General features: G+C 37.5%; 3 protein-coding genes across 9 annotated transcripts; 2 read left to right on the forward strand and 1 right to left on the reverse strand.

The window, feature by feature from the left end:
- Nucleotides 1-1263: 1263 nt before the first annotated feature.
- Nucleotides 1264-5922, forward strand: LOC132122277 (male-specific lethal 1 homolog). Its single transcript, XM_059532342.1, has 9 exons — nucleotides 1264-1406; nucleotides 2018-2698; nucleotides 3169-3347; nucleotides 3447-3754; nucleotides 3835-3899; nucleotides 4354-4421; nucleotides 5005-5132; nucleotides 5232-5304; nucleotides 5403-5922. The coding sequence occupies exons 2-9, from the start codon at nucleotides 2090-2092 to the stop codon at nucleotides 5491-5493; spliced, it is 1521 nt and encodes a 506-aa protein (XP_059388325.1). The 5' UTR covers nucleotides 1264-1406; nucleotides 2018-2089; the 3' UTR covers nucleotides 5494-5922.
- Nucleotides 5923-7600: 1678 nt separating this feature from the next.
- LOC132122278 (charged multivesicular body protein 2a-like) lies at nucleotides 7601-9736 on the reverse strand. Its single transcript, XM_059532343.1, has 6 exons — nucleotides 9569-9736; nucleotides 8704-8871; nucleotides 8438-8617; nucleotides 8209-8339; nucleotides 8037-8098; nucleotides 7601-7948 (listed from the first exon to the last, which is right to left on the reverse strand). The coding sequence occupies exons 2-6, from the start codon at nucleotides 8869-8871 to the stop codon at nucleotides 7827-7829; spliced, it is 663 nt and encodes a 220-aa protein (XP_059388326.1). The 5' UTR covers nucleotides 9569-9736; the 3' UTR covers nucleotides 7601-7826.
- A 1331-nt stretch (nucleotides 9737-11067) lies between these two features.
- Nucleotides 11068-27279, forward strand: LOC132122280 (autism susceptibility gene 2 protein-like). 7 transcript variants are annotated; one of them, XM_059532344.1, is made up of 19 exons: nucleotides 11068-11473; nucleotides 12544-13150; nucleotides 13663-13854; nucleotides 15714-15746; nucleotides 16388-16417; nucleotides 16504-16549; nucleotides 16719-17055; nucleotides 18144-18355; nucleotides 18496-18716; nucleotides 18816-18860; nucleotides 19011-19094; nucleotides 22267-22350; nucleotides 22445-22483; nucleotides 22587-22658; nucleotides 22904-23057; nucleotides 23381-23461; nucleotides 23635-23718; nucleotides 24212-24416; nucleotides 24537-27279. In XM_059532344.1, the coding sequence occupies exons 2-19, from the start codon at nucleotides 12845-12847 to the stop codon at nucleotides 26050-26052; spliced, it is 3741 nt and encodes a 1246-aa protein (XP_059388327.1). In that variant the 5' UTR covers nucleotides 11068-11473; nucleotides 12544-12844; the 3' UTR covers nucleotides 26053-27279. The 7 variants fall into 7 exon arrangements, with proteins under 7 accessions (XP_059388327.1, XP_059388329.1, XP_059388328.1 ...); XM_059532346.1 differs by having other exon boundaries at nucleotides 22282-22350; XM_059532345.1 differs by having other exon boundaries at nucleotides 16722-17055.
- Nucleotides 27280-27828: the final 549 nt, after the last annotated feature.

The following is a 27828-nucleotide window of genomic DNA, read 5'->3' on the forward strand; positions in this document are numbered from 1 at the left end:
TCATTCACATTGATTTGATCCATTTCAGGCTTTTACTCACCTTAGATCAATAGATTGCATAAGTCAAGTGAGATAATGAGCTTCGGTTTCCCTCAGAAAGAGGATGAGAGAGCCCTATGAACAGTCTAATAGACTATTGCAGCTGAACTGAACCTCAATATAATTAAACAACTTTCTGTGTTCAATCATTTTCTTTGTGGTTTTAGTGGTAATAATGAGATAGCAATATTATTGCATTTGGAATACATTATGCATGGATTATGGATATAATGAAATAAAACGATAAAACATTTTCTTTTTTGTAAAAAAAAAAACCTTTTTTTCTACGAATGATTTGAAGATATGAGAGAATGTCAGTTAAAAGATATAATCAATTGTACTTTATCTCCCCCTGCTGGTGATTACAGTTAAACACATGTAATCTGTGTAATGTGTGACATGAGCTCTGTGACATTAGTATATCTACATATAATTAAATAATATTATATTATTATCATATATTAACCTTGTTCCTATATTGTTCCTTTTAACAAAATTAGAAAAGTCAATATCCAAACATATTTGCCATATATCAAACAAAAGGAGAAATTGGGTGAAATACTCGGGTAAATAAAGTTTATAAATATCAATGCAAAAAATACAGAGTTGTCTAAATGTATCAACGATACGCTCAATGTCAACAAAATAAAGAGGAGAGCAAAGAAATAACATTAATTTGCTAAACTGAAAAATATAAAAAGAGAGACAAAGAGAAGATCAGACAAAGGAAGGTATGACATGAACTTATACATCAATTAGAGTACAAACTTATCTGAGGTCGTTCTGCTTGTTTTCCTATTTTCTGAAAATGAACCGATGATACTTTTTAAATTATTTCAATATGAAAGAAAAAAATGGTTTGTTGTTGATTGAGTTACTTTGTGGATAACCAATATGCAAAGAAAATACATTTATAACACATCAAGCATTGTTTTAGTATAGAGTCATATTCATAGTGTTAGAAAGTAGTGTTATGGATCTAGATAAATAAAGTTAATAAAATAAAACAACCGCGATGGAGTGCAAAACGTCAGAGGAAGTGACGTTGGGAAGGTCCTCTCCTCAAGTGTGCACGGCATAATGCTTTCTTTTACTGTCTTATGGTATTATGATCCACGAACTTTCCCAATGACAGACATCTAGCCTTCCCTTATCAGAACTATCCTGACCGAGTTACCCATGTTTAAATCAATGTACTCAGTTTTAGTGCATATAAATGTGTACGCACATACTGTCCGAAAGACCCCGACTCTGAATGTAAACACGTCCTGACGTGACGCATGCGCACTGAGTCAAACGCAGTCGTATGTTGGGGACATTGTGCAGATTCAAGCCTGAAATGGGGGACAAACAGCAATAAAAGTAAAGTAAAAGGCTTATATAAGACGCTTTTCTTCAGATCTTTAGGATTTTACCCTGGACTAACCAGTAAATATGTAAGAAACGCGGCATGGATTCAAACTCATTGTGTAGCGAAAGCGGTTTAATAATCTCTCACCTCGTTTGCTAACAGCGGCTAGCTAGCAGGATCAAAATGGAGGCGGGATATTTATTAAAAGCTCAAGTTAAAATGCTACATACCTCTTGAACGATTTGCATCATTGCGTTTAGTTAGCAGATTCACACGGAGCTTCAGTATTAGTGTAATAGATGTGTGCAAGTATTTACCCAAGTCCAACCGGTAGTGAGCTGCAGTGATCTGCTGTTTATGAACAAGCATCTGATTTCTACTCTGTAGACAGCTTAATGTCATAAAGATATTATGTGTATGTTTTTTTATGTTTTATTTAGTCTATGCTCTCCCAGTAGATTAACTTCAACTTTATACAGAAGGTTTGGTTGCATATATAGACAGGAAGGATATGCTTCTTTGCATTTTCATATTTTCCCAGAATTCAAAGGGATCCTCAAACAATGATTTGTAATTTACATATCAGTCACTTTGGTGTAATATCGATTTTTTTTCTTTCATTTACAGGTCTGCAGACACACCCTGTTGATATCAACTCTATAAGAGCCATGGTTCATGGGGTAGAGGTTTTTCTTCGCCATGAATATGCGACCCGAATGCTTTTCTAAAGTGGGATTGTACTCAAATATCTGTGACTTAAGTTCATCTCAAACACGACACCCAGTTAGTGTCCGAAGAGAGATTGGAATTTCTCTTGGTGACACTCAAGACAGGACCAGACAACATCTGATCTTGGACAAGACTGGGAAAGCCAAGCGGACTTCACTGCCTTTAAAGCCTGGAAGAGAGTTGGCTGTCGCTTCAGAGGCTGGCTCTGTGGGCACAGAAACACTGTCATCTCAAGCTAAACAAATGGGGGGTGAAGGCACCCCTGTAAAAAGTAAAACTCCTCTTGGACAGACCAACGCCATTGATAACAAGCCAGAGTTTGTATCCATGAATTCACATAGTAATTCTAGAGACCCTGTGGGTGAGAAAAGCACCAAAGGGTTAGAGACTATGGGGGTGTCTAATGAACACTCGGAGGGCAAAAGGACAAATATGAGGAAGATCACTAGTCATCCTCATGCACAAGCCACTTGCCTTAAGCAACTGCTTTTGCTTCAGCTGGACTTGATAGAGCAACAACAGCAACAGCTGCAGACAAAAGACAAGGAAATAGATGAACTCAAATCAGACAGAGACACGGTATGTATGCAACCATTGACATCAGTTAGAATTTTTTAGTCAGCACAGATGCATTAAATTGATCGAAAATGACTGGAAATATTTATAATGTTGCAAAATGTTTCTGTTTTAAATACATGCATTCATTAAAACTGAATGCATCCTGATACAAAGTATCAGTTTACATAATCCGGACAACTGTTTTTAACAATATAATGAAAAAGAAATCGGAAATCAGCCTAAAATGCTAATATTTCTGTCACTCTGAAGACTGGAGTAGTTGCTGAAAGTAAATTACATTTTTATAAATTACATTTAAAATAGAAAACTGGTATTTTAAATCGTAAATATGTTTCACAATATTACTGTATTATTGATAAATTTAACCTTGATGTGCAAAAGACCCCTTCTTTCATTCCCCGAACTTCCATTGTCTCCTTTGTCAGGCTTATAATTTTTTTTTCTGATGTATTTGTCCTGCTGTTAAACAGTTGCTTGCCCGTATTGAGCGGATGGAGCGCCGTTTGCAGTTGTTAAGTAAGGAACCTCGTGACAAGAGGCTCTTCCAGCCACTGGAGAGATGGGTTCCTGACACGGATGACTTTTGGGAATCAGATTTGGCCCACAGCCCACAAACTCAGGCCAAGTCAAGTGGAAAAGTGCAAAAGAGGTAAGAATGGGAAACTCACCTTTTTCCTGTTTTTTTTTACTTGTTCTGTCTTCTCGTGGCTTCTGCTTGACTGATGTGACCTGTAAATATTCTGCCTAGGAAGTTAAGTTTGTTAGACACAAAGATGCAGAGGTCAAGAGGGAAGTCCTCTAGAGTGACCCCCCAAAAACTAGAGACAGGAGGGACATCACCATGTCAGCGTGAGCTGCGAAACAAGGAGACCCCGGAGAAGACGAATGTTGCGAAATCATCCGGACAGACGGACCAGCAACCTGAGGGAGAAGACAGCAAAGAAACAGAGGATCTTCCGTACATGACAACGGATGAGATGTACCTATGCTGCTGGCAGCAGCCTCCAGCCTCTCCTTTACGGGACGAGCCTCCAAAGAAAGAGGATGATGTTACAAGTATGTACTTGGCTCAAATGCAAAATGATAGTTGTAAACATTGATTTACAAATTGTAATGCAAAAAAAATATATCCTCAGTCCCATCATGGAGGGAAAACATCATGGAACCCCTTCAGGAGGAGGATGCTGTTGACATCCCAGAAGTAAGAGTCAGCATTTACATCATATATGTGTAGGGTGAATATATACGCCCTTCATACGGGACACGTCCCAGCCAGGATTTTTATAATGCCTAAAACATCTAGAGCAGTTTGACCAATAGCATGCAGGTATTGTACATAATCCACCAATCGTGGGGCTGCGTGTGAGAAGGTGAGATGTAGAGGGAACGATCAAAGCGATGCAAATATGCACACGTATATGTGTTGCACATAAATCCAAGACTCTTAAAGGGATAGTTCAAACAAAAAATTGTCATCATTTGCTCACTCTCATGTTGTTCCAAACATGTATGAATTTCTTTTTATCTGTTAAACACAAAAGAAGAATGTTTGGAACTCATGTATGTTTGGAGTAAATCGTGACAGAATTTTCATTTTTGGATGAATTAAGCTTTAGGTATTAGGCCAATTAATCCACCATTCCCTTTTTCTTTAGAATCTTGATGACAGTGTTTTTCTGAAGCGGCACGCAAAGTTAGAACTGGATGAGAAGAGACGGAAAAGGTGAGTTTCATTTCTAGATCTGTGTTTGTGGCATCGACCCGTTTTTTAACCCTTTGATTAGAGTTTTTCCATGCACATGAAAAACATTCAATAGTTTGGTAAGATTTTTTATTGAAGGATTTGAAGTCTCTTATGCCCACCAAGGCTTCATATATTTGATCATAAATACAGTTAAAACAATAATATTACAATTTTCAATAGATTGAAATGTAATAGAAATGATCTGAATTTCTGTGAGGGCAAAGCTGAGTTTTCAGCTTCATTTCTCCAGTCGTCAGTGTCACATGATCCTTTCTGTCACTTTTGATCAATTTAATGGATCCTTGCTGAAATAAATACAGACCTTAAATTTTTAAAGGATTGTGTATGTCTACAACACATTAGATGTTATGTGTAATTATACAAGCACATTTTGTTTAATTAAAAAGGCATCAAGTGAATTATAAATTGTATTCACTTGAGACTAAAATTGATCAATGATCTGTTAAATACTCATCTGTATATGCTTATTTATAATAAGATATCAGTTCCAGTTTGTGGTGAGTTCTATTATACAGTTAGTCTAAACTAACTTTCTTGGTAGATGGGACATTCAGAGAATACGTGAACAGCGTATGCTTCAAAGATTGCAGCAGCGCATGGAGAAGAAAAAGACAAATGTTCAGGAGAACGAGCCAGAAGTGTCTTCGTTTTATCCTAATGTGGATAATGGTATGATCCTTGGATTCAATTGAAAAATATTGTATTCATGAACAAAATATATATATATATATATATATTTTATATGACAATTTCCTTCCTCTTGTACAGTGGAGGCTATCATGGTAACTCCCTTTCTGCCAGTAGTGGCATTTGGTCGGCCTTTGCCCAATTTGCCTCCACAGTAAGTCTTTTTTTTCTTTTTGAAATATCTCCTGATTAACACATAGCTGCTTTTAAGTACTATTAAGTGTCGTATAATGATCATTTGTTGTCTTCCAGGAATTTTGAGCTGCCCTGGCTTGATGAAAGAAGTCGATGTCGCATTGAAAACCAAAAGAAACAAACTCCCCACAGGACCTGTCGGAAATGAGTCACAAACAGGTCCTGGGCACCAAACAGAGGAGCGTTCTTTCATGGGGTTAAAGGAAGTAAAGCAGAGTTTGTTCAGTCAGGGAACAGAATATTAACCCATCATTATGGTTTTGAGTCTGCCTGCACAGAGAAAGTTTAGGTGAGAAGAAAATGGCAGCATATTACATCTGTATCCATTTTATTGTGCCCTGATAATAAAGCACCAACTGCCCAGCAAACTGCTATTTCAGTTCCCTCACAATCAATGCGTGGCCTTGATTTAATCCTTTACTTGTAGTCCTGAGGCTAAATGATATTGATTATTGCAGGCTCCACCACAAATACTGTTTTAATGTGCACTAATCTGTAGTTATGGAGTATTGCTGCACATTTGCATGTGATGCCTCAATATTTGTGTTGAGAATGACTTTAAAGAGCTGGTTTTGTTTTTGCAAATGTAATTGTGCATGAATGTCTCGGTGAAACTTATGCCTAACTGTACATATTTTTGCAAGCATAGCATAGTCATTTAGAAAGAAAAAAAAATGGTCAGGATTACAGTAAGGATGTTCAGACGTTTAGACGAATGCCTGATATAAAAGAGCAAGTTAGAATTGTTTGTATGGCCGTTCAGGTGTCCGAATCGGTTCAGCATCCCATGCAGGTTTAAGGACAAAGCCCTTGACGTTATTTTTGGATCAGTTAGTTGGTCTGTTGATGTTGTTTTTGATGTACCGCAACCTTCTGATTACATTTTACACTTCCATAAAAACCTTATCCATGTCCAGAGGTGTTGCTTGTCGTTATTAAATTTGCATAAATTTTGTTCCTCATGGGATTTATTTCAGGGCATTTGTGAGATTTTTTTTGTTCTAACTCAAAAGTGATAACATGATTTTGTGTGTAAATGTGTTGATTTTTTGAGCACCACACATAAGGTTTTTTCTTTTTTTCTCCCTGAAGTCTATAACTGGACCTCTGTAAATATCTTTACTGACACACATTGGCTGTAAATAAGGAAAACATTGGTGTTATTTTTTTATTTAATGTCAGAAGTGTTGTTTGTTCAGCATAGATATATTGATAGCATTATTTACGAAATAAGATTTTGTTTTTCAAAAAAATAAAAACTCACTCTGTGATTTTCTTTAAATTGACACTCAGTTTTTCATTTCTCATGTGTCCATCTTTGTTCTTACTATAGTATTTCTGTCCACAAATCACTTGATTTGGCCCTTAGCATTACAAAAATTTGATCTGGGCAAGACTGTGAGAATGGATCACATTTATTCAAAACCGAAGATTTAACTATTTTGTTTAACTGTATTTTTCAAATATTATATATGCAAAAGTCAATTTGTCACAAAACTTGGATACTAGTTTGTAAGAATTACCCATGTGTGCAACAGTATATGTGGCAGCTATTGTAAAACAAATGGAACAACAGAAATTACAGAACACATTTGATCACGTCATGGTAAGTGTGAAAAATATTTATTGAACCAAAAAAAAAGCAAAATAAGAATTTTTTTTTTTTTTCAAAATATATCACCTCTTTTGATTCACCACAAGATAAATACACTAATTTTTCATTAATATTAAATTTTGATAAAACCATCATTTGGAAAACTGCTTCCAAGTTTTTTTCATATTAAATGAGCAAAGTTATTGTTAGATGTTGCCTTGCAAAAACTTAAGAGTTTATGAAGGTTTATCGTTTACGGAGCAGGCCTGGGTGTAAGAACTAATGATTCGATCACTTTGATAAAAAAAAAATTATATATATAAACCACCACATTTATTATGCAAAGGTATTTACCACTAAAAGATCAAGATGAATATATTATTAGAAGATCATGATAATATTTTAAAGGTAATCCTCTGATGTACCCTTATATAAACAGATTGAAAACTGGAGTGACTCCATTTTGCACGATTTATAAAAAAGATCAACATTGTTTATTAAAATGAAAATATGATGTGTGGCAAACCAGTTTTTATAGTAATGAAATATTTAGTGTTAATGTTTCCTCAAAAGATCAAGTTGGATTCTTGGGGTAACAGACTCTTTGTTGATTTTATCTCCTTTAGACAAGGATTTGTCTAAACGGAAGGTTTGAGATCAGTCGGATGCATTGCATCTTCATTTGGGTTACGCGTTTGGTAATATTTATACACCACATGTCATAAAAGAAGACAGAAAAACAAAAAGGACGCATTAAAGCGTCTAATGTCAGAAAAAAACAGACATTCACATCCGCCCTCTTTTCTTTGCATCAGTCTACATTTTAGTGACGCCAGCTTTGCACAAACAGTTCCGAATCAAAACCTTTACATAAAGTCCTTTCATTCTCAGTCTCTCCTGAGGTTGTTCAGCCTCTCCTCCAAGTCAGCATCGGCATCCGCCAGCGTAGCCTGCGGTTCAGCTTTCTTCCCGGCCGCAACTGAAAGTTTTCCTCCAGTAGAAGGCAGGCCTGTTTCAAAGAAATAATAGAGGTAATATGAGAACGACTTCGGAGTGTAATTTTATAGCAAGGCAACTGTGGTGTCTTTTTTGCTTACTTGAAAGTTCGTCAGAAAGATTCAGACCCAGCTCATCCAGAACTTGAGAAACCACGGCATCACTACAATCCAAGCAAAAAGAGCACATGTCAGGATAATTTATTATTATCATCCATGTGGAAACCATGATATTTTTTCTGAATTGTGTCTTTATTAATAATCTTTTTCTCACCTCTCCTCTTCATCGTCTTCATCGCCCATTGCATCGTCAATTGCATCATTCATCATCTCCTCCTTCATGTCCATGATTTCACTTTGGCGCTCAAACTCCATCATGATCTTCTGAATCTGTGGCAACTTCAACTGCATTGAGAGGAAAATGAGTTTACATCAACAAATGCATATCAACAAGCTGTCTGTTGGCAAGACAAACAGAAATTGAAATGCTACAGCAGATATACCTGTCTGTTCATGGTGGCCATAGCTTTGGTGACTCCTTTCATGGCCTGCGCCATGCTGTTGTTTGATTTGAGGGTTTGGATTTTAAGGCTGACAGCTTGAATATTGGCTCTCATCATGATGAATTTCTTGACATATCGTCTTGTGCGCACCAAGTCCATAGCCATGATCTTTACAGCATCCTGTCAGAAAAAGAATATTATTTGCTCTCCAGTGAGACTCCATGCCTGGCAGTGACACCTGGATGTCAATTTAAAATTCTCCTTACCATCTGTCCTTGTTTGGCCATTTTCTTAATGTCAGCAATTATTTTCTTTTCCTGTTGCTCCAGTTTCTGGCGTTCTCTGTCTAGATCTCTCATGGCTCTATTTAACGCTCTCTGATTCTGTCTGAGCATCTCCTCTGGAGTCTTTCTTTTTCCAAACAGGAATTCCATCTGTGTGTGGGTGTGTGTGTGAGAGAGAGAGAGAGAGAGAATGAGAGAGAGAGAGAGAGAGAGAGAGAGAGAGAGAGAGAGAGAGAGAGATAAGAACAGACTGTTAGAAGTTTGAAGGAAAATGTGAAAGGTTTCTATGATCTGATACAAATCCAAATGGCAGTATGGAGACAATTAAGTCCCAGAAAAGGAATTCAGATTTCCACACGCGATTTGGTGACAGCCACGTGATGCCATGACATCATTGTTTGCAGGTATGTCATATGAGACTCTTAAGTGAACAAGTGGTTTCTACAGCTAATGGCGAATTAAAATATTTTATTTTAATTGTATTTCATTATCTATTAATCAAGTGGCATCACCCCTACTGAAATAGCTGTCATATTGTTCCATTTCTTCGAAATTTAATATTGAGAAAAATTTGAACACACCCTATTATTCAGCTTATATTGGTGCTATATACTATCAGTGACAATTAACCGAGCCATTTAGCACAATGAACACTAAAACTTTCTCGAAACACTCAAAAGGACAACGATCATTTAGACTGAAACTTTGAAAAATAACATGTTAAATGACTATTCGTTTATAAAATGACCAATATCCTTCACAAATAACAATAATACTGAATTCAGTAGCTAAAATTAGCTCAAGAAAAGAAAGAAAACCCGGGGGCCTATATTGCTCTCGTTTTTACCTTGTCTTTTCTTTATGTGGAAACGTCCACCGGAGATACCAGAAGCTGAACAGGCCAAATATCACGCCGTCGTTTGTTTCCTCGTTTCTTTATTTAAAGTTACAGTTCGTCGATCCACCCGATTGTTTTCGCCACTCTAACCTCTTCCGCATATGAATGTCACTACTTCCTTTGTATAGGTCTGCGTCACAGGAAATGCGTCATACAATACGTTCCACAAACTTATTTTTTTTATTATAATAATAAAACAATATATATAATATATTATATATATTAAATAAAACAATAATATATATATATATATATATATATATATATATATATATATATATATATATATATATATATATATATATATATATATATATATATATATATACATACATACATACATACATACATAATCCTCACAAGTTTTTTGTTACAAAAAACTGTTTAAAAATTATCCATAAATTCTATCCTGTTAAACATTTTATTAGTAAGTTTAAGAAGGATATTGTTTTTTTTTGTTTTTTGTTTTTTGCTCTTTGCACTTGGAAACTGTACCCCACATTTTCTGGCACTGTAGTTATGTTAAAATCTTATGGTATGACGTCTCTGTGTTTATCAAAGAAAAGGTACTCTTTAATTCTAAAATGTCATTTTTGGATATTATAATTATGAAAATGTAAATAACGAAGTTTTTTGTTATTAATCTATTTATTTTGTTGGTTAAGTTGCACATTCATAAGTGGAAATTTTCTAACAAATAATCCTGTTTTACAGTGTTTTATAAATAGTTGGAAAACTACTATTTGTTTACTATTCAATATAGTACCAATAGAAAGGCAATTAACACTTTCAGTGTCTGTTCTATATTCAAAATCTTTGAGAAATGTAAAGTTCATGCTTGCCTGTGATTGGATTTTTGTTTTTGTCTTTGTTTGTTTGTTTTTTCTCTTTTATCCTTTGTTACCCTTTATAAAGTCTGTTGTATTGTTTTGTATCTGTCGTTTAAAGCATAATAAAAAATAAAATAAAAACTCTTGCATTATAATACTGTTTTGTTATTGTATTTTATCAAATTAAGTAGTCGGCACTGTATTGTTGGTATCTTACATAGAAATAAATTATTTTATCTTATGGGTAAATGTATTGAAATTATTGTAAATAATAATATATAGCTAAATTTGTAAGCTAAATAAATAAATAAATAATTGCATACGTAACCTCCACTGTCCAGATTTAAAATAAAATAAATAATATAATATAAAATTAAATAATATAAAAATAAAAATATATAATAAATAAGCAATAATGAAATTTAAAATAATAATAATAATAATAGCTTATATGTTTTCAAATCTCTTTTTTCCAGAAACATTGTTTTGGATGCTAAGAAAAAATTTGCATTATGATCATTAGTGCAGAAGTTATTATTGGTAAATACCGCACAAGGCACTTTACTGTCAGTAGATGGCAGTACTGTCGTCGTATTCAGTGCCGCGTGCCTTGAGTGAATCAACAGAGGAAGAAAACCCGACAGAAGCACACAATGCAGTTTGACTGCTACGGGTTATCCACCCAGGCTTCATGTATGTCTCAGCTTCCCAAATAAAAATGAAGAAATAATTTCTCCCGTTTTGACGATCGGGACGAATAGCAAGCTTTCATAAGTCCATATTCACGTTACGCTTGAGGAAAAACCAGGGTCTGCTGCGGACACCGGAGATATCTCCAGCTTGATCTTACAGGGGGCCGCGGAAGGAGGAGCCCGGCCTGCGCTGACGGGGCTGCGCTCAACATCCGTGACGGTGCAGCTCTAGCCCGGGGCCTTGGGGCCTGTTGTATATTATTATCGTTTTAAATGGAGGCTCGGACGAAAGGAGAAGCCAGAGGAAAATGGCCCTGTCTACAGCGCGAGTGGTGGGTGTGATTGTAATATTGTTGTCGTTTTGTTCGTGTTAGCATCGTTCGTAAAGAAAAACAGAGTGGATTATTTTAAAGCAAAAATAATGTTATGTGTTTTATACTTGAGTTGAGATTAAAACACATCGCACAGTGTCTCGTTTTCTCTGATCGTCATATAAAGCCAATAGGCTAGTATCCTGATTAATTTAACGGGTTTTTAAAATCAGTGAATAGACTATCATGAGTTACGTCCATCGGTTGTATCCGTGTACTGATCGGAATAATTGGTTTAATTTCCTTCTTAAATGTGAAGTGCAAGATGGGGTGTCAACGAACCACAGGCTACATTGTTAGCTTGTTTTATTGGACTCGTATTTAAATGGCTTTGGGCCTGTCTACAGAGCAGAGAAATAACGATCTAGACCAGTGTAAAACGAATGATTGATCTTTTAAAATGACATTTGATTTATGGTCAGGTGCTAATGATAGTGTTCGCTCGCCTGGTCGTGTAAAACACACCGGATAGATAATAACCGTTAAATAATTGGCAATATCACAATCTATTTATTTTCATTATGTCATTTATAGTATAGTAAAAAAAAAATTACGAATTTGGTCGTTTAAAACGAGTGTGCTTTAATCCGTGATCCTAACCAGGTTAGCTAACTAGCAAGCTAACATCGACAGCTGATATAGCGATTCAACTCGTCGCTCTATTAACCGATTTATGTGCTTCAGATTCAGAAATAATACTCGACTAAAATATTTTAGTTTATAAAGATTGCTTATGTGTCACAATTGGACTTTGTTTGTGCTGATCATCTTCCTTTTAATAAAGTTTACTAACGAAAACTCGGCCCTGACTTCTGAGGGTAGACACTATTCTCCTTTATGCCATTAAATCGCGATAGTTATACGCTCTTACTTTGGTGATGTGTTTTATTTAGTCTTGTTTATTTTCTGTAAGTAGAAAATAAGCTCTTTCAGCGTCAAATTAGCATATTTTCTTAGCTAACCAGCCATGCAGAATTTTTAAAAACCCGACTGCGCCACTGATCGGTAGTTTCTGCTTTTTTCTTCCTCAGATGAAAGTGACAATGTCTTGACAGAAAGACAGTAAGTGGAATATCTAAAAGCTTTTATAATCACTGTGTTATTGGATAAAACAGGCCCGGTGATGCCCAGACATGACTGTACTCGGACTGCAGTCTACAATACATCCTCCACTGGACTCGATTAAATTATAAGACCGGAACCTTAAACCACATTTTCATCTGAGATCCGCAACACTGGTCCTGGAGGCGGTGGTTTTTATTCGTTATCAGTTGTAAAGTCCCCCAGGTCGGACCAGGGTGTTTTTATTAAGTGCCTTTGTCGGACATTGACATGGACGGTTCCAGTCGAAGCGGAGGCTTCAGGCAGAGCCGTCGCTCCCGCTCGCAGCGTGACCGAGAGCGGCGGCGGAGGAGAGCGGATCTCGCGGAGCACAGGGCCTCGTCGCCATCCTCGGCCTCGGACCAAGAACTCTGCAGAGACTCGCTGCTCCGTGCCAGCAGAGGAGAATGCAGACCCGGCTTCCCCGGGACCAGACATCGGCCTCCACGTCGGAGGAAGCGAGAATCCGTGTCTTGCGAGGAGGATATAATAGATGGATTCGCTATAGCCAGCTTCATAAGCCTGGAGGCCTTGGAGGTTTGTGTGTTTATCTATCTCTGACTAGCCTTGAATTAGGTGCTGGAGTACGCTATATATATTAGAAGTTGAGCTGTTTTGCATTTTCATTTTAGTATAAAATATACTGAATATCTACTTGGTCGTTATTAAGGCCCAATCCCAATTCTATTTTATACCCCTCTGCCTACCCCTTCCCCTTGTCCCTTGAAACAGAGTGTCAAGGGGTAGGGGAGACAATATTCCCCTAAGGATTGGGACACCACTACTATGCCGTCACACGTCATCATTCGTCATCTAGCCAACACACACATATACTGGTGTGCATTAGAGCCTTTAATTATCGTTCTGTATTAATGAGCTGCTTACTGACACACACACATATCGGAAATCGCGCAGCTCACACATCCAGGAGAAAATAAACTTGTCAACGCTGCCCCATGACTTTTATTAAATACAGTTTAAATACTGAATCGCTACATTATATTTTCCAGCAGAAATAGTTAACATGTTATACTGTTTTACTTTGATAGATGGACTGTTCCCTAAAGCCTCCAGATCGTTCTGGCTTGTTCATGGGGAGAGGAATCAAAAGGAAGAGAGGCCTGGATGAAAACGGAGGGCCTCTGTCAGAGCCTGAGGAAGGACCTCCTGCTACGTACACCAACAGTTGGGAGCAGCGCAGGAAAATCAAATCTAAACTAAAGAGAAAGGGAGATGCTAAGGTTAGTGCTATAGTTTCATAACTCTTTAATGCTCTATAAACACCAAAAATTAAATCCTTGTACAAACACCCATGAAAAATATGTCACTGCAATGTTTTAGGTGCAACACAAATATTTCTAGAATAGGCCTGTGTGGATGAGAGTCCAATGTAAATCAATTGGTCATTTTAAAGTGCCCCATTATACCTTTTCGAATATTACCTTTCATGCATTGACGAAGTACGTCACAAAGTAATACATTTGCATAATGTCTGCACACGTTCTATGCATAGACTGTATAAAAACATGGACGTATAGTGTAAGAGAGTTTTTGAAACCAAAAGTGGGTGGAGCGGGCCGTCGCCATCTTGGCAGCGCGTCACCTCACGTCACTCTGGGGTAATCAAAAATGGCGGGAACTGGTTGCTGAAACCACGCCCACTTAGCGCAACAGCGGTGACAGCAGCAACAATCCACCTGTCTCTCTAGTGGCCACGCCCTTAATAATGCAAAACCCTAAGGCTTAATATAATTTAAATGGATGAGTTACAAAAAATTCACCCCCTCACAGTTGTCATGAAGGGTAAAATTAGCTATATAGACCAAAATAATTTTTTGCACCAGGCTGTAAACATGTTTTTTTCTGCTGTAAAGTTGGGCATTTTAACATGGGGAGTCTATGGGATTGACTCTCTTTTGCAGCCAGCCTCAAGTGGCCAGTCGATGAATTGCAGTTTTAGTCACTTCTGTATGGGCTTCATGAGAGAGAGCGAAGGTTACCGCTCGGTTCTACGTCGCCAACTTGCCTGCCAATAAAGTGAGAGTAAATTTGTTTTATCACATCTTTTAATTACCACAAACTTGTCAACACTTGACTCCTACGACTGAAATGTCCTGCTCCAGTCGTGCTTGTGAATCAGTCTCTTGTTGATCAGCCAGTTCAACCATTTCATCATCAGATTTCGGCTCGAGTTGGAAAGCTACAATTCATACCAACTTTTCTATGGATTGACAAGTCTCCAGGGCTGTCATTGCAATGAACATTACTTTTCCGACACGCTGTATGCGGTAGACCAATCTAGAGCCAATCTCTCTATGGCTCTGGACTAATTACAAAGGACTGCATCATCTGACCAATTACAGCAGTGAGGGCTCGTGGAAAGAAGGGGTCTAGATAGACTGATTCTTTGAACTGCTTCACACGAGTCGATACAAAACATTTAGAAATGAGGTAAAATTAAATCTTTTTTTTTTTTTTTTTTAAGAAGATTTGTTTTTTTACCTTGCATGCATGTAAACCTGTTTTAAGAGACTCATAAAACAATATTAGCAACCTTAAAAAGGCATAATAGGGGCACTTTAAAAAAAGTTTTTAATATTATGTAGTCATGATGTGTCAGAAGCCTTACTGTTGGGGAAATTAGACGCAGTGACTGGTCTAAACAAAATTTACATCAAATGTGAATATGCTTCTCGCTGTTGTAGCAGCAGTCAAAAGAGTTTTTTTGATGCTGGGAGAGCCTGGTTATTATTAATAATATAATTATGATTTTTGGGTGAACTATCCCATTAACTGATGTATTTACATGTTTGTGGTTATAGAATTCAAAGGCAACAAAAATTGCAATTAATAGATTTAAGAAATTATGCCAAAAGGAACAGCTATTTATGGTAATCAAAGTGTGTATGATTATTGCCCAATCCAGTTTGTCTGAATTGCCAAATATCAGCCAATTCGTTATCTAATTTCAGCTAACCTTTATAATGTAAGACAAAAAGAAATATACATCTGTTTTATTTTTATTGTGTTCTTGTAATTACATATTTGCTACTCTGTAATAATTTCCCTGTGGTTTTACTATTTCAAATGTCTGTTTCAGGTATCTGGGAATCACATGGAGACAGGATATATTGTGAGTTGTTTTTTTTCCAGCGAGTTTTGTGTTTTTCTTTGCTGTCCAATAATATGACTTCGAAATTTGTGCACATTTTCAAAGCATACTCTAACATTTGAAAGTTAGTCTAAGATAGTTTTTTAAAAAAAATGTCTATTATTACAAAGGCTGCTTTTATTTAATTAAAATAAAAGTACATTTCACGTTAATATTGTAAAATATTATTCCAATTTAAAATAACTATTTAAGTATATTTGAGAATGTAACTTAATCTTGTGATGGCAAAGTCCAATTCAGCAGCTATTACTATAGTCATCAGGGACACATGATCATTCTAATATGCTGATTTTGTTTTCAAGAAACATTTCTCATTTATTATCAATGTTGATATGCTGTACTATTGTGGAAAGCATGATTAAAAAAAAATGTTGTAACCAAAGTCTTTACTGTCCGTTTTGATCAATGAAATGCATCCTTTACTGAATAATAACGAATACTATTTTCTTTTGAAAAAAAAAAATACTGATCCAACTGAACGGTATTGTATGTTTTTGTTTGTGTATTATAAATGATCTATTATAAACAAGTGAAATTGTCATTACATTTTTCCACCACACAAATGTAGGCTATAACTGTATCTCTTTATATTGAATCCACAGTGTGATACAGAGAGTGAATCGGGGGATAAGGTAAAATTTTTTATTATTCTTGAATTTGCTTTATCTGTTTTGATGCATTTCACTATTTCGATAATGAGTTTTTCCCCACTGTTTAGGCTTCTGACAATATGGAGCCAGCATTCATCATCTGCACAAGAGAAGGTAAATCTCTGATGGCAGTAGCAGGTGTATATACTGTGCCGGTAGATGGTGAATTACCTAGGAATAATGATATTTTCGTGTGTTTTGGGGTTTTGACTTGGACAGAGATGTTTATCTTTAAAATGCAGATTCAGATTTTTGTTGTCGTAAAACCTCTCTTTTTCCACAGCAGTTAACTCCAACTCTGCAAGTGCTGCTGCGAGCAACGGTTGCCCCCTCTTGCCCTCAAATAGCTCACAGCCCCTTCTGTCAGTCACACCTCGGGTCTCTGGCCTGCAGAGGAGTCAGGAGAGGAGTATGGAGCAGCCTTACCCTGAGCCCATCTCTACCTCATCCTCTCTGCCTAGCCTTGCAGGCCGTTCCACTGCCTCGGTCTCCAACTCCCTTCCAGAGCAGCGTAATGGAAATGGTGGTCCCTATCACCGCCATGATCCTAGCCCAACACAGCACAAACACAAGCCTTTCCTTTTCTCCGGAAAGCCACAATCAATCTACAGCAACAACAGGTAAGTGTAGTGAAACTTTTTTCTTTTAATTTGGTGCATATTAGGTCAAACAGAAAGAAACAATAAACATAAATATAGTAATACACTATAAATAACATACATAAACACATATCTGCATATACAGACATTAATTCAGAAGAAAAAAGAAAACTCGTTTCTGTACATTCTATCTTCAATAATGACCTCAGCCTTCTAAATCCAATCATGCTGTTAAAGTTAATAGAATTATCTCTCACACCTACAGTCTGTTCATATATTGTCATATATTTCAGCTTGTTTGTTTGGCTTTACACAGTAAGGTTACACAGTGTTTTTTTGGAAACAAATGAATGTTTACAAGATACTGGGTTGTGAGGTTACACAGTGTTTTTGTATGCCATTAGAAATTAATACTTTTGTCCAGCAACAATGTTTTGAATTGATCAAAAGTTACAGTAAATACAATTAGAATCTTTATGAAGGAGCATGTGACACTGAAGACTGGAATAATGGCTGCATTGCCATCACAATAATTAACTACATTTTAAAATATATAAAATAGAAAACAGTTGTTTTTAATTGTAATAATATTTCAAAATGTAGTATTTTTGACCAAATAAATGCTGCCTTGGTGAGCATAAGAGGTTTCTTTTAAAAACATAAATGTTACCAACCCCAAACTTTTGGGTTTACATCTGTAAAATATATATATATATTGCATTTTTCATGGATAAATTCTGATCACATTTAGGTTTAATAAATATTTTCGCCTTCACAAGCACAATTATAATTCGTAAGTAGTTACAATTATGTATTCAAATATAAAAAATATATATATAAAAAAAGAATTTATGTTGCAATTAGAATTTATACTATCAATTTTGGTATTATCTATTTCTTAAACACTCTCTAACACACTTATTCAAGCAGATTTTTTTTCCTGCTTAACATTCACTCATGCCTCTTCCTATGATAGTGTGCAGTTCTTGCTCAGAAAAAGTTGCAATCTGTATCACATTTTATGACATTATTCAAAATCATGTGTCTATTAAAATGACAAGACAAATGGTATTCCCTAAACATGTGATGTTGGATTTTTTCCCCATCAGAAGCAGTAACTCAGGCAAGCCTCCATCTTCGTCAGCCTCTTCATCAATCAGACCACCTACTCCTGCTACAAGTGCATCCCTCGTTCGAGGCTCAGGTGGTGTGGGGACAGTAATACCCTCCTCTCGACCAAGTCCTGGTGCTGTCTTCACGCCGTCCCCCAACCTTCCCCCACCACCTCCTCTCCTGCAGGTGTCACCCCACACTTCAACAGGTAAAACTAACTTTACCAGCCATTATGTGACATACTAAATGCATTAACAACATTATTTAGTGACAATTAAATCATAAAAATGAAATGTGTATATTCTTGTTCAGAAAGGTGAAGTTCTTTCTTTTTTCTTTGATTAATAGATCCGGATCTGATCTGTAAGGACCTGACAGACTCAAATGCTGGCTCTGCACCTAGAGGACCATCTGTGTCAAGCTCAAACTGTGGGACATCTAGCAGATCCTCCCAGGCCCAAACGTCCATCCCTGCAATGGCCTACCAGTTCCATCAGCACAATCACCAGCACCAGCACACTCATACTCACCAACACTTCTTACATCCCACAGCTGCACCACCTCCACTGGTGAGGAGTCAACTGTAGCCCAATGATAGCTAGTTTCAAAAAGTGGCTGATTATGAAATTTCATGCTTTGACATTTCTCTTGTGCTTGTTGTGTTTCAGTTTGATAAGTATCCAGGCAAAATAGACGGACTCTTTCGACACCCAGTAAGTTTTTTTAAACTTTTGTATTAATGAAGTTTAATTTAAATCTGACGGGTAGTTTTTCAAATTTGCTGTCAATATAGCATGTCTCTGTGAAAGACATAAGCGTTTTTAGTTTGTGATTATTAATTATTTATTTTCTCTCCTACAAAGTTTTTTCCTCAGTACCCACCCCCAGTGCCTGTTCTTCCGCCCACAGGACCTTTCAGATCATTGCATGGAGCTTTTCAGCCTAAGGTAAGATTTTTTTTTTTGTTATTTGGGCATTGTTTTGAATATTAAAATCTGGAAGCTTGGTGTATTATATTAAATATAAAAATCATTCAGGTGAAGAATGCTTGCATATTACCACAATATCTAGTGATCATAGGAAGATAATAATGTGCTGGCTGTCAACCACATAAGAGCATAAAAAGGACAACCACTTTATCAAACATTTAAAGGGGTCATATGACGTTGCTAACGAAGAACATTATATTGTGTATTTGGTTTAATGAAATGTTTGTGGTTTACGGTTAAAAAAAACACATTATTTTCCACATACTGTATATTATTGTTTCTACTCTATGCCCCGCCTTTCACAACGAAACACACAGCGTTTCCATGACATGGCGGTGGCGGCAACAATACTACAGCGAGAATCAAAGTTGCGCCTTCTTTCTTTGTGTAAACATTTTGGCGTGGTTATGCAAATCTTCCCACACAGTGACGTAGACGTGGGGGCGTGTTTAAGCGAGGCTTTTTTGGAGGGAGTGGATGGGTCTTCACTTTTATAAAGAATATCTCTTTGGGTTTGAGACTTTAGTCTTTGCAACTTTAGGGATCTTATCCATTCATGAACGGCTTGTAACACTCCAAAGAGAAAGGAAATCTTGAAAATGCGTCATATGACCCCTTAAACAATAGTCAGAATATTTACCTAATAATTTACGCAACTGTTCAAAAGACTTTCATTCACCAAGGATGCATATAATTTATCCAAGTTGATGTTAAAGACATTCTGTTTTTGGCATTCTGTTTATTTTAAAATTTTATTCATCAAAGAATCCTAAAAAAATATGAATTATATTAATATATATAATTATAATTTTAAATATAATTTTTTCCAAAAATATATTAAGCAATTCAGCCCGGGCCCGATGGACCCCAACTTTTTTATGCCCCTCGGGCCGGGCTTCAGACCAATATTCATGTTATAGTTCAGACGCGGGCCAGGCCTCGGGCCTGTTTTTGGCCTTCTCCTAATTTTTGTATTTTAGACATCCATCAATCAGTGATGAAAAAAAATAATAGAATCAACACGAGACAGCAACTGCCAAGTACACGTGAACATACTGTAAAATAAAGTAAAATGCAACTGATATTTGAATTCTTTACTAATAAGCTAATGTTTTCTGAGTCCGTGTCGCAAAGATGATGATCCTGACTCGTCATCTCTTCATTAAACATGCCTTTAGAGAGAAGTGCATCTTTACAGATTAAGTATTTTGATTTGTTTCATTAAGTGGTAATTTAAAGATTTATCTGTGAGGCATGAATTTTCTGAGTTTCTATTCATTTTTGTGAAGCGCTCCCGTTCAAGACGAGATGGCATAAAACGCATCATATTTTTATTTTATAAAAGCACAATGTTGATTCTGTGAGGGCACACAAATACAAGTAGACCCTTTACAGTTCCAAATGATGTATTACTCTTACCTTTATAAGCAAAAATGATGGCGTAGGCTATTTTAAGTTGTTTCCACTGCAAAAAAAACAAATGCAAATGATTGCACTGTTAACTCCATGTCCTGCAAAGCACACTTTAGCTTCCACTCTCCGCATGAACTTGGATATAGTGCACATTTATTATACCTCAGGTGATAATCAGGTGATTGGACTCCGAGATGAAAATAACAGCGTTATCTGTGTGAGCGCAACAAGACCACACCTCCTTTTTTGTGTATTGCTGTGGGCGGAGGTTAGTCAAAAAACTGTTTTAGTGACGTCATTACTGCAGGAAGTAGAGGGATGAAGTCAAACTGGTCGTTCGATATAGGCGAATTCTGTTAAATAAAATATCTCGCTTGGCATTGAACTTTTTAGAATTTTACAGATATTATTTATACTCTAACAACAACATTACACACTAACTAAAGTTTGAAACATGGGATCATGAAGAACGGGACCTTTAAGGCAGTTGGGACCACAGTCACCAAGCAAAACATTGGTAACACACTACGCTAGGATTGAAATCCAGCAGCGCCCGCAAGGTCCCCCAGCTCAAGAAGGCACATGTATCTACCAATAACTTGACTCGCCGTGTTTGGAGGGAGAGAAATGCTAACTATGACCCCATGAACACCATCCCTACAGTCAAGCACAGAGGTGGAAACATTAGGGTACATGACGACTTCACCGCATTGAGGGACAAATGGACGAGGCCATGTACTGTAAAAATCTTGGATTAGAACCTCCTTCCCTCAGCCAGAACAATGAAGATGGGTCATGGATGAGTCTTCTAGCATGACAATGACCCGAAACATACCGGCTCAAGAAGAACATTAAGGCCATGGAGTGGCCTAGCCAGTCTCCAGACCTCAATCCTATAGAAAATCTCTGGAGCAAGCTGAAACGACAGCCAAGAAACCTTAAGAATTTAGAGAGGATCTGTAAAGAGGAGTGGACCAGAATCCCTCCTGAGATGTTTAGAATAATTTTTCATTGGCAGTTTGTTCACTAATGAATTAACTAATGTAAACTAATGAAGCCCTAATTTAAAGTGTGAATGAACAATAAAGAATCAAAACACTTCCAAACAATATCTAGGGCATGTTTGAAAATTAAGCCTATTAAGTCTAAATATTTCCGTATTTGGTACTGTGATGAACACCATAGCAAATCTAAATGGCTATTTAAATCATTTTAAACACTTTCTGAAAGCTAAGGTTTCCGAGGTAATAGCTGCATTATGTTTAGCGGCATCTGCTGTCAGAGAGTGATTGTGCTTTAATCCAGGGCATCTCTCACGCACTCCATCATGCGCTTCTCATCCGTGATCGTTTAAATCAGAATGCGACAGCGCAGCATACAGCAGTGTTGTGCATTGTGACTAGTTAATGGGAATAGTTGGGGGTTAGCAGTATTATGTATCCTACAGGCTAAAGGTGCAAATATTCATTGGTCACACATTTGTGTCTTGTTGAGATGGCACAACCATGAAGAATTTAGAGCTTATTTTTGGGCAAGATATTCTAAGGTCTGAATATTTGAAAGGTCTTTTATCATTTTAAAAGTTTAAGCACAATCTGATTTGTAAGGATGACCACTTTAATTGAGTTAAAGCCAATATTAGGCACCAATCCATATTTTTTCCTATTTATATTTTGAGCCCATGAAGTGGGTTTGAATAGTTTGTTGTTATTGACAGCTTGTTGCTCTTCAGGGAGCTGCTCCAGAGATGGCTGCTGGTTTGGGAGTTGTACCGCCCCACCTTCCACCTAAAGCTTCAAGGGTAAAGATGCTCTATCATGCATATTTGCATTATACATCGTAATTGTAACTTAATAGAGACTAATATGAATAATGTATGATGTTTGTGTCCACAGCTAACAGACCCATTTGCACCACCACCAAAAGTCAGTAATGTAAGTTCAATCTTTTGTTTTGTACTTGATTTATTTTATTTGTTGAACTCTAAATGACTAGCAGACAATTCTTTCTAACTTTATTTGGATGATCTCTTTACAGAAGCCTGGAAAATGGTGTGCTATGCATGTCCGTGTTGCTTGGATGATTCTAAGGCATCAAGAAAAAGTCAAGGTTTTTGTGTTTATCTGTGTTTGTTTAGTTCGAATGCAAAAAGGCCAAAAATTACAAAATGGTTTATATATATATATATTATTTATAATATATATATATATATATATATATATATATATATATATATATATATATATATATATAATTTTTTTTTTTTTTTTTTTTTTTTTTTTTTTACTTTTAAGAGATGTTTTTAAATAAAAGTGGCGTCCTTTTGACCACCATTCTGTTGCTGTCTTTCTCAGCTATTGCATGCTGATCCACAAAAGCTGGACTTCCGTAATGACCTGTTGCCCCGACTCCCTGGCCCTGGTATTGGTGGAATAGGAGGTCTAGGACCACTTGGTGGTCCCCTTGCCCCAACTCCTGATCTTACAAGACCAGGAAGCCTTTTCACTGGTGGGTTATGCTTATACTTATCTCTGAAACCCATTTAGAAATTCTCCAGGTGATATAAGCCTGTGGTCGTTCTTAAGCTGTGATTGCTTTTAAGCTATTGAAGTGGGTTGTTTCTACCTAAATAACAGTTTTCAGGTACAAAACACTTTGATAGCACTACTGAAGGATTTTTATAGCACTACTTTGCTGCCGTCTGAGGGCTCTAAATTAGAAAGGCTTAAGGAGGATATAAAGCATAAACTTGGCTAAATGTCAACACTCAATGGTAGTCCATTTATGGGTGTTTTGTAATTTTTTGTCTGAGTTGACCCATGTCTTCTCAGGTGGAGTCAATCTGTCCTCCACACCATTCATGCCTCCATCAATGCCCCATTCCTCTTTCCTCACCTCAGCAGCACATCTGGGTAAGAGACTGTCTCTGAGAAAGTAGGGGCATCAAAAGCCAATGTTACCCATGCTGCTCTTGTTGCTCTGTGCAGATATGTTCTTCAGGCTTGCTTCATTTGCAGCTTTGTAGAGCATAATTTCCTCTGCGTTCATCTGATTTTATCACTAATGGCTGGGTTTCGTGTTACAGACCCATATGTTCGTTCATCCTCCTACTCTTCTTTGGGAGCCCTGAGTTCTGGTGCCTTTGGAGGCTTAGGCAGCCCCACAATAGGTTTGTCATGCTAATTTGTTTATTAAGAATATGTATATATTAATCAGTTGACTCTATTGCTGGTTCTCAAACTCTTTGACTTCAAGGCAGTTTTTGTGGTTTACTAGATTACGTTAAAAAAAATACATTTCGTTCACAACTTGGCATAACTTGGAAATGTATATTCATTTATAGAAGTGTCCAAGGAGTTATAAGATTTCATCAATTTACATGGCTTTTTTTAGTGGGATTCCTGGTTCTCAAAGAAAAAAAGTTTTTCAAACCTTGATTTATCTCGATGTATTTTGATTTTTAGTTGATTTGTCTTATATTAAATCATTTAAGTCATCTTCAGGCCCCCAGTTGAGAATCACTGCTCTAATTTGAATGTGTTGGTTTTCTAACATTTCCTAAGCATTTTAATAAAGGGCTGCAAAAGTTAATTTAAGTAGTATTTATCAATCACATTTACACTCATCCAAAGACTAATCAAATGTTATACATTTTCTTTTAGTTGCCAATGTTTTAGGACATAAGACCGAGCCCTCTGCAAGTGCAGTTGGAGGACTGGGTAACCCCCATGATCCATGGAATCGTCTGCATGTTACACCTGCCTCTTTCCCCTCTGGATCCTGGGCAAAAGGACCAGAGAAGAGGGATGATAGAGGAAAGGATGTGGAAAGAAGAGAACCCACTCATATAAAAGACGAAAAGGACAGGTATGACATTAAAACGATTTGTTGTTATAAGTGGGCTTTTAAGATCAAAAGTGAATTATGTATTGCATTTCGCAACTTGACACATAACTTAATTGGTTAAATACTTTGTGTTTAACACAGAGACAGTCTCTTGTATGGACGTCAGCCAGTGCGAATGTCACCTGGCGTCCCATCCCACAAGCATCGCAGCAGCACCCCCAGTTCACATCTAAATGGCTTGGGCCCACTGAGCGGAGGTGGAGTTCAGTCAGATGGCCAAAGTAGAGAGCGTGATAGAGAAAGAGAACGGGAGTCAGACAAGAGACAACATTCTGCATCCAGGGCACCAGTGTCTACTTCCTCCGCAGCACCAGACAGACCTCGATCTTCAACATCATCTATTCTCACAGCCTCTCCTTCTAACGTCCCCTCAGCCCCCTCTCCTCTGGATCTGTTTCACCGACAGCCACCACACACACTCAGCACAGAATCCAGCCATTCTTCACAACGAGAAAACAATGGTCCAGCCTCTTCTAGCTCACTTCCAGTCAAGAAACCTGATCGTACCACAACTCCAGTATCCAAACCTACACTTGGTCTAACCGCTGGGTTGCTCCTCCCACAAGTCAAGGTCAAAGAAGAGCGTAAAGAGGAGCCTGAGCCAGTGCCCATCTCTTTACTGCATTCCGCCGTGCCTTCACACAACTTTGAACGGCCTAATAGTCGGCACCCACACCATCCATCCACCCCTTCCTCAACCCTCTCACTGACACCTACACCTGGCGTGCCTCTTCCTCCACCAACTCCCCACCCTCCCCACCATCCTCTGTCCCTCTTAGATCGTCCACGGGGTATCGATGCCTATCTTGGTGGTGCTGGAGGCTCAGCCGGACTGGTATTAGGTGCTGCTGATCGTTTCCCACAACATCCACATGGTCCTCCACAAGGTCATTCCCAAGCCACTCACTTTCCCTGGGAGCATTGGAGGGATCTGGCCGCTCAACAGCAGCAACGCAGGGAAGTATTGGCTCTGAGGTCAGATCCCCACTTTGCACTTCGCTCTGATCCACACTTTTCAAGACTTCTCCAGCATCAGCAGGTACAGCGTTATTTGGAGGCCGAGAGAGCTGCAGTAGCGGCAGCTGTGGCATCCAGCCCACACCATCCACCAGTACCTACCTCTTTGTCCTCTGCTTCATCCTCAGCAGGCAGGCCAGAGTTCGGTTTGATGTCCCACCCGTTCGATGAGGAGCAACGTGCTCAGTTAATGCGGGAAGACTTGGAGAGAGCACGGTACTTAGGGATGCATCCGCACCTATCTGCACCTCACCTTCCTAGCCCATCTCATGCTGCACACCTAGAACAGCTTCACGCAGGGCTTTTATCCCACTCTCATCTCCAACCAGCTGGAGCCTCTTCACAAGCATCACATCACCCTGGCCTCTACTCTAGACTGGGACCTCTGCATTCACACTCTCACTTACCTAATGGCATTCTAGCCAAGGCACCAGGTCTAGTTGGGGCATTGTCTGTTGGGGCTCCACCACCTCTAATTTCGTCTGTGAACAGATCTTCTACTCCACCCCGTGGCCCCAGACTTGGTGGGGCAGGAGACTTGGCCCTTTTTACCACACATAAAGACGGCGAGTCCAGATAGTACTAGGTAAAGCTCAAGGAGCTTCCAGAACTGCTGTGTTAAAGAAACTGCTTGTTAAAATGGCAAGATTTTGCAGGACACTCAAAAAGAGCTAAGCTTCAGTGACCATACACAAGTGTTGAAACAACCTGGGGTGCGAACCAAGACACTTCCCAGGGTTGTTTGATATATTTAGCCACTGTGGTTAAATTAGTGCAATTAAGGTACTCTCTTGCTGTGCCTGGGTTTTTATGTAGGGTTTTCTTTACAAAGAGTCCTGTGGATGTTCAAAGACTATTCATTACTACTAAAATTTAGACAGGTTGTGTTGAAGAGTGATGGATAAAAAATTGTGAACTTGTTTGTCTTGGTGAACTTAAGGAAAACCTACTGTAGAGTTATGGTTCTCAGCTTTGCATTTGAGGAAAAAGAAATCGGACCCTTGCCGAAAGTAGTCAAGTACTTCTTATTGTCTCAATCAGCACTGTTGGGAAATGTATGAATTAAAAGAAACACATGGTCCACATTCTACTTTAAATATTCAAGTCATCCATCAAGACAAATTCCATGAACATCAGAATGAACTTAAGATTTATTTTATTCTTTAAAAATGTTATGAACTGTACATCTTGTTGGATAATATTTTAAAAATTCAAAGGGAAAGAACTGTCTCCCATTCATTAGTCTGACCAGAATATAGTAGAATAGTGATATTGCTTTTGTAATAATTATTGTTAACATTAATTACCTTCCATAATAAATATATTCACTGTTTATGTTATAATGTTGTGTTTCAGGTCTCACCAAATGCACTCACCTGTTGAAATGAGTCAGTGATGATGATTGTCCAGCAAAGCACTAAAGTGATATTGCTCCAAAATACTGGTTACGTTAAAGCCTGTTTCCTAAGGATGTATCAAAGCCAGTATCTACGATTCAGAGAACTGTATATTTTCATAATTTGGGACAGGTGTGTGTGTGTTATGTCTATGTTCTCCACAGCTGAAGCCTTTGGAAGTCTCTAACAACCATCACCCGAACACACATGGAGCAAACGAGGCATTTGTCGACTGGACAAAAGGAGTGCAAGTCTTGCACTTGCAGCTAAACTATAGGATTAGAAAGACTTTTGAGATACAGGACATTCTGGATTAATTATTTGAGCAAAACATTTTTATACATTTTAAATATGTCCCCCTCCCCTTGAAAAGAAAACCACAAAGATTAATTATTAAAAATGGTTATTTACATGTGTGGTAGTGTATTGACTCATTGTATAGATATAAATTGCGTGTTATTGTCATATAATTTCAGAGACATCTATCTAGACTTATATCAGGACTTATTTTATTTTATTTTAATTTGTGATCTGTGCACCAAACATCTTAGTCTTAAACGTTACTATAATCCATGAGATCAAAAATTTTTTATCTAGGTTCTCAAACGTCTATCAAGACATTTGATATTGTCTGAAGATGTAAAAAAAAATCTTATATTCTAAAATTATATCAGTAAGTTCTTGTCAAACTGCTGGCTGCGCAGTTACACAGCGAGAGAGATTCTTTTTTTTTTAAAGTGGTTTAAAAAAAAAAAAAAAAAAAAGTACATATAATCTAAAGTTACGTGCAAACAAGTTATTTATTTTTTTACATGTAACGTTAATAAAGAAATCTAAAAACACGGTGACTTTCCAGTAACGGCTGAGATGTGTACAGCATGGAGTGCAGCGCGCGCTGAAGCACGTCTCGCGAGATGTCTATTCTTGGTCAGCAGTCGCTCGTTCCTCCATTTCGCTGC

Source organism: Carassius carassius, chromosome 40 (genome assembly GCF_963082965.1).
Source record: "Carassius carassius chromosome 40, fCarCar2.1, whole genome shotgun sequence".
Taxonomy (NCBI): domain Eukaryota; kingdom Metazoa; phylum Chordata; class Actinopteri; order Cypriniformes; family Cyprinidae; genus Carassius; species Carassius carassius.

What these genes read in the sequence shown, in the direction of transcription:
- LOC132122277 (XM_059532342.1), top strand. Translation starts at nt 2,090, where the DNA reads ATGAATATGCGACCCGAATGCTTTTCTAAAGTGGGATTGTACTCAAAT. An exon ending in AGTGGAAAAGTGCAAAAGAG is followed by an intron (nt 3,348 to 3,446) that starts GTAAGAATGGGA and finishes TATTCTGCCTAG; the next exon opens with GAAGTTAAGTTTGTTAGACA. An exon ending in TTGCCCAATTTGCCTCCACA is followed by an intron (nt 5,305 to 5,402) that starts GTAAGTCTTTTT and finishes GTTGTCTTCCAG; the next exon opens with GAATTTTGAGCTGCCCTGGC.
- LOC132122280 (XM_059532344.1), top strand. Translation starts at nt 12,845, where the DNA reads ATGGACGGTTCCAGTCGAAGCGGAGGCTTCAGGCAGAGCCGTCGCTCC. An exon ending in GTCACCCCACACTTCAACAG is followed by an intron (nt 18,356 to 18,495) that starts GTAAAACTAACT and finishes TTTGATTAATAG; the next exon opens with ATCCGGATCTGATCTGTAAG. An exon ending in ATAAAAGACGAAAAGGACAG is followed by an intron (nt 24,417 to 24,536) that starts GTATGACATTAA and finishes TGTTTAACACAG; the next exon opens with AGACAGTCTCTTGTATGGAC.
- LOC132122278 (XM_059532343.1), bottom strand. Translation starts at nt 8,871, where the DNA reads ATGGAATTCCTGTTTGGAAAAAGAAAGACTCCAGAGGAGATGCTCAGA. An exon ending in TGGCCACCATGAACAGACAG is followed by an intron (nt 8,340 to 8,437) that starts GTATATCTGCTG and finishes CTCTCAATGCAG; the next exon opens with TTGAAGTTGCCACAGATTCA. An exon ending in GAAGACGATGAAGAGGAGAG is followed by an intron (nt 8,099 to 8,208) that starts GTGAGAAAAAGA and finishes CTTGGATTGTAG; the next exon opens with TGATGCCGTGGTTTCTCAAG.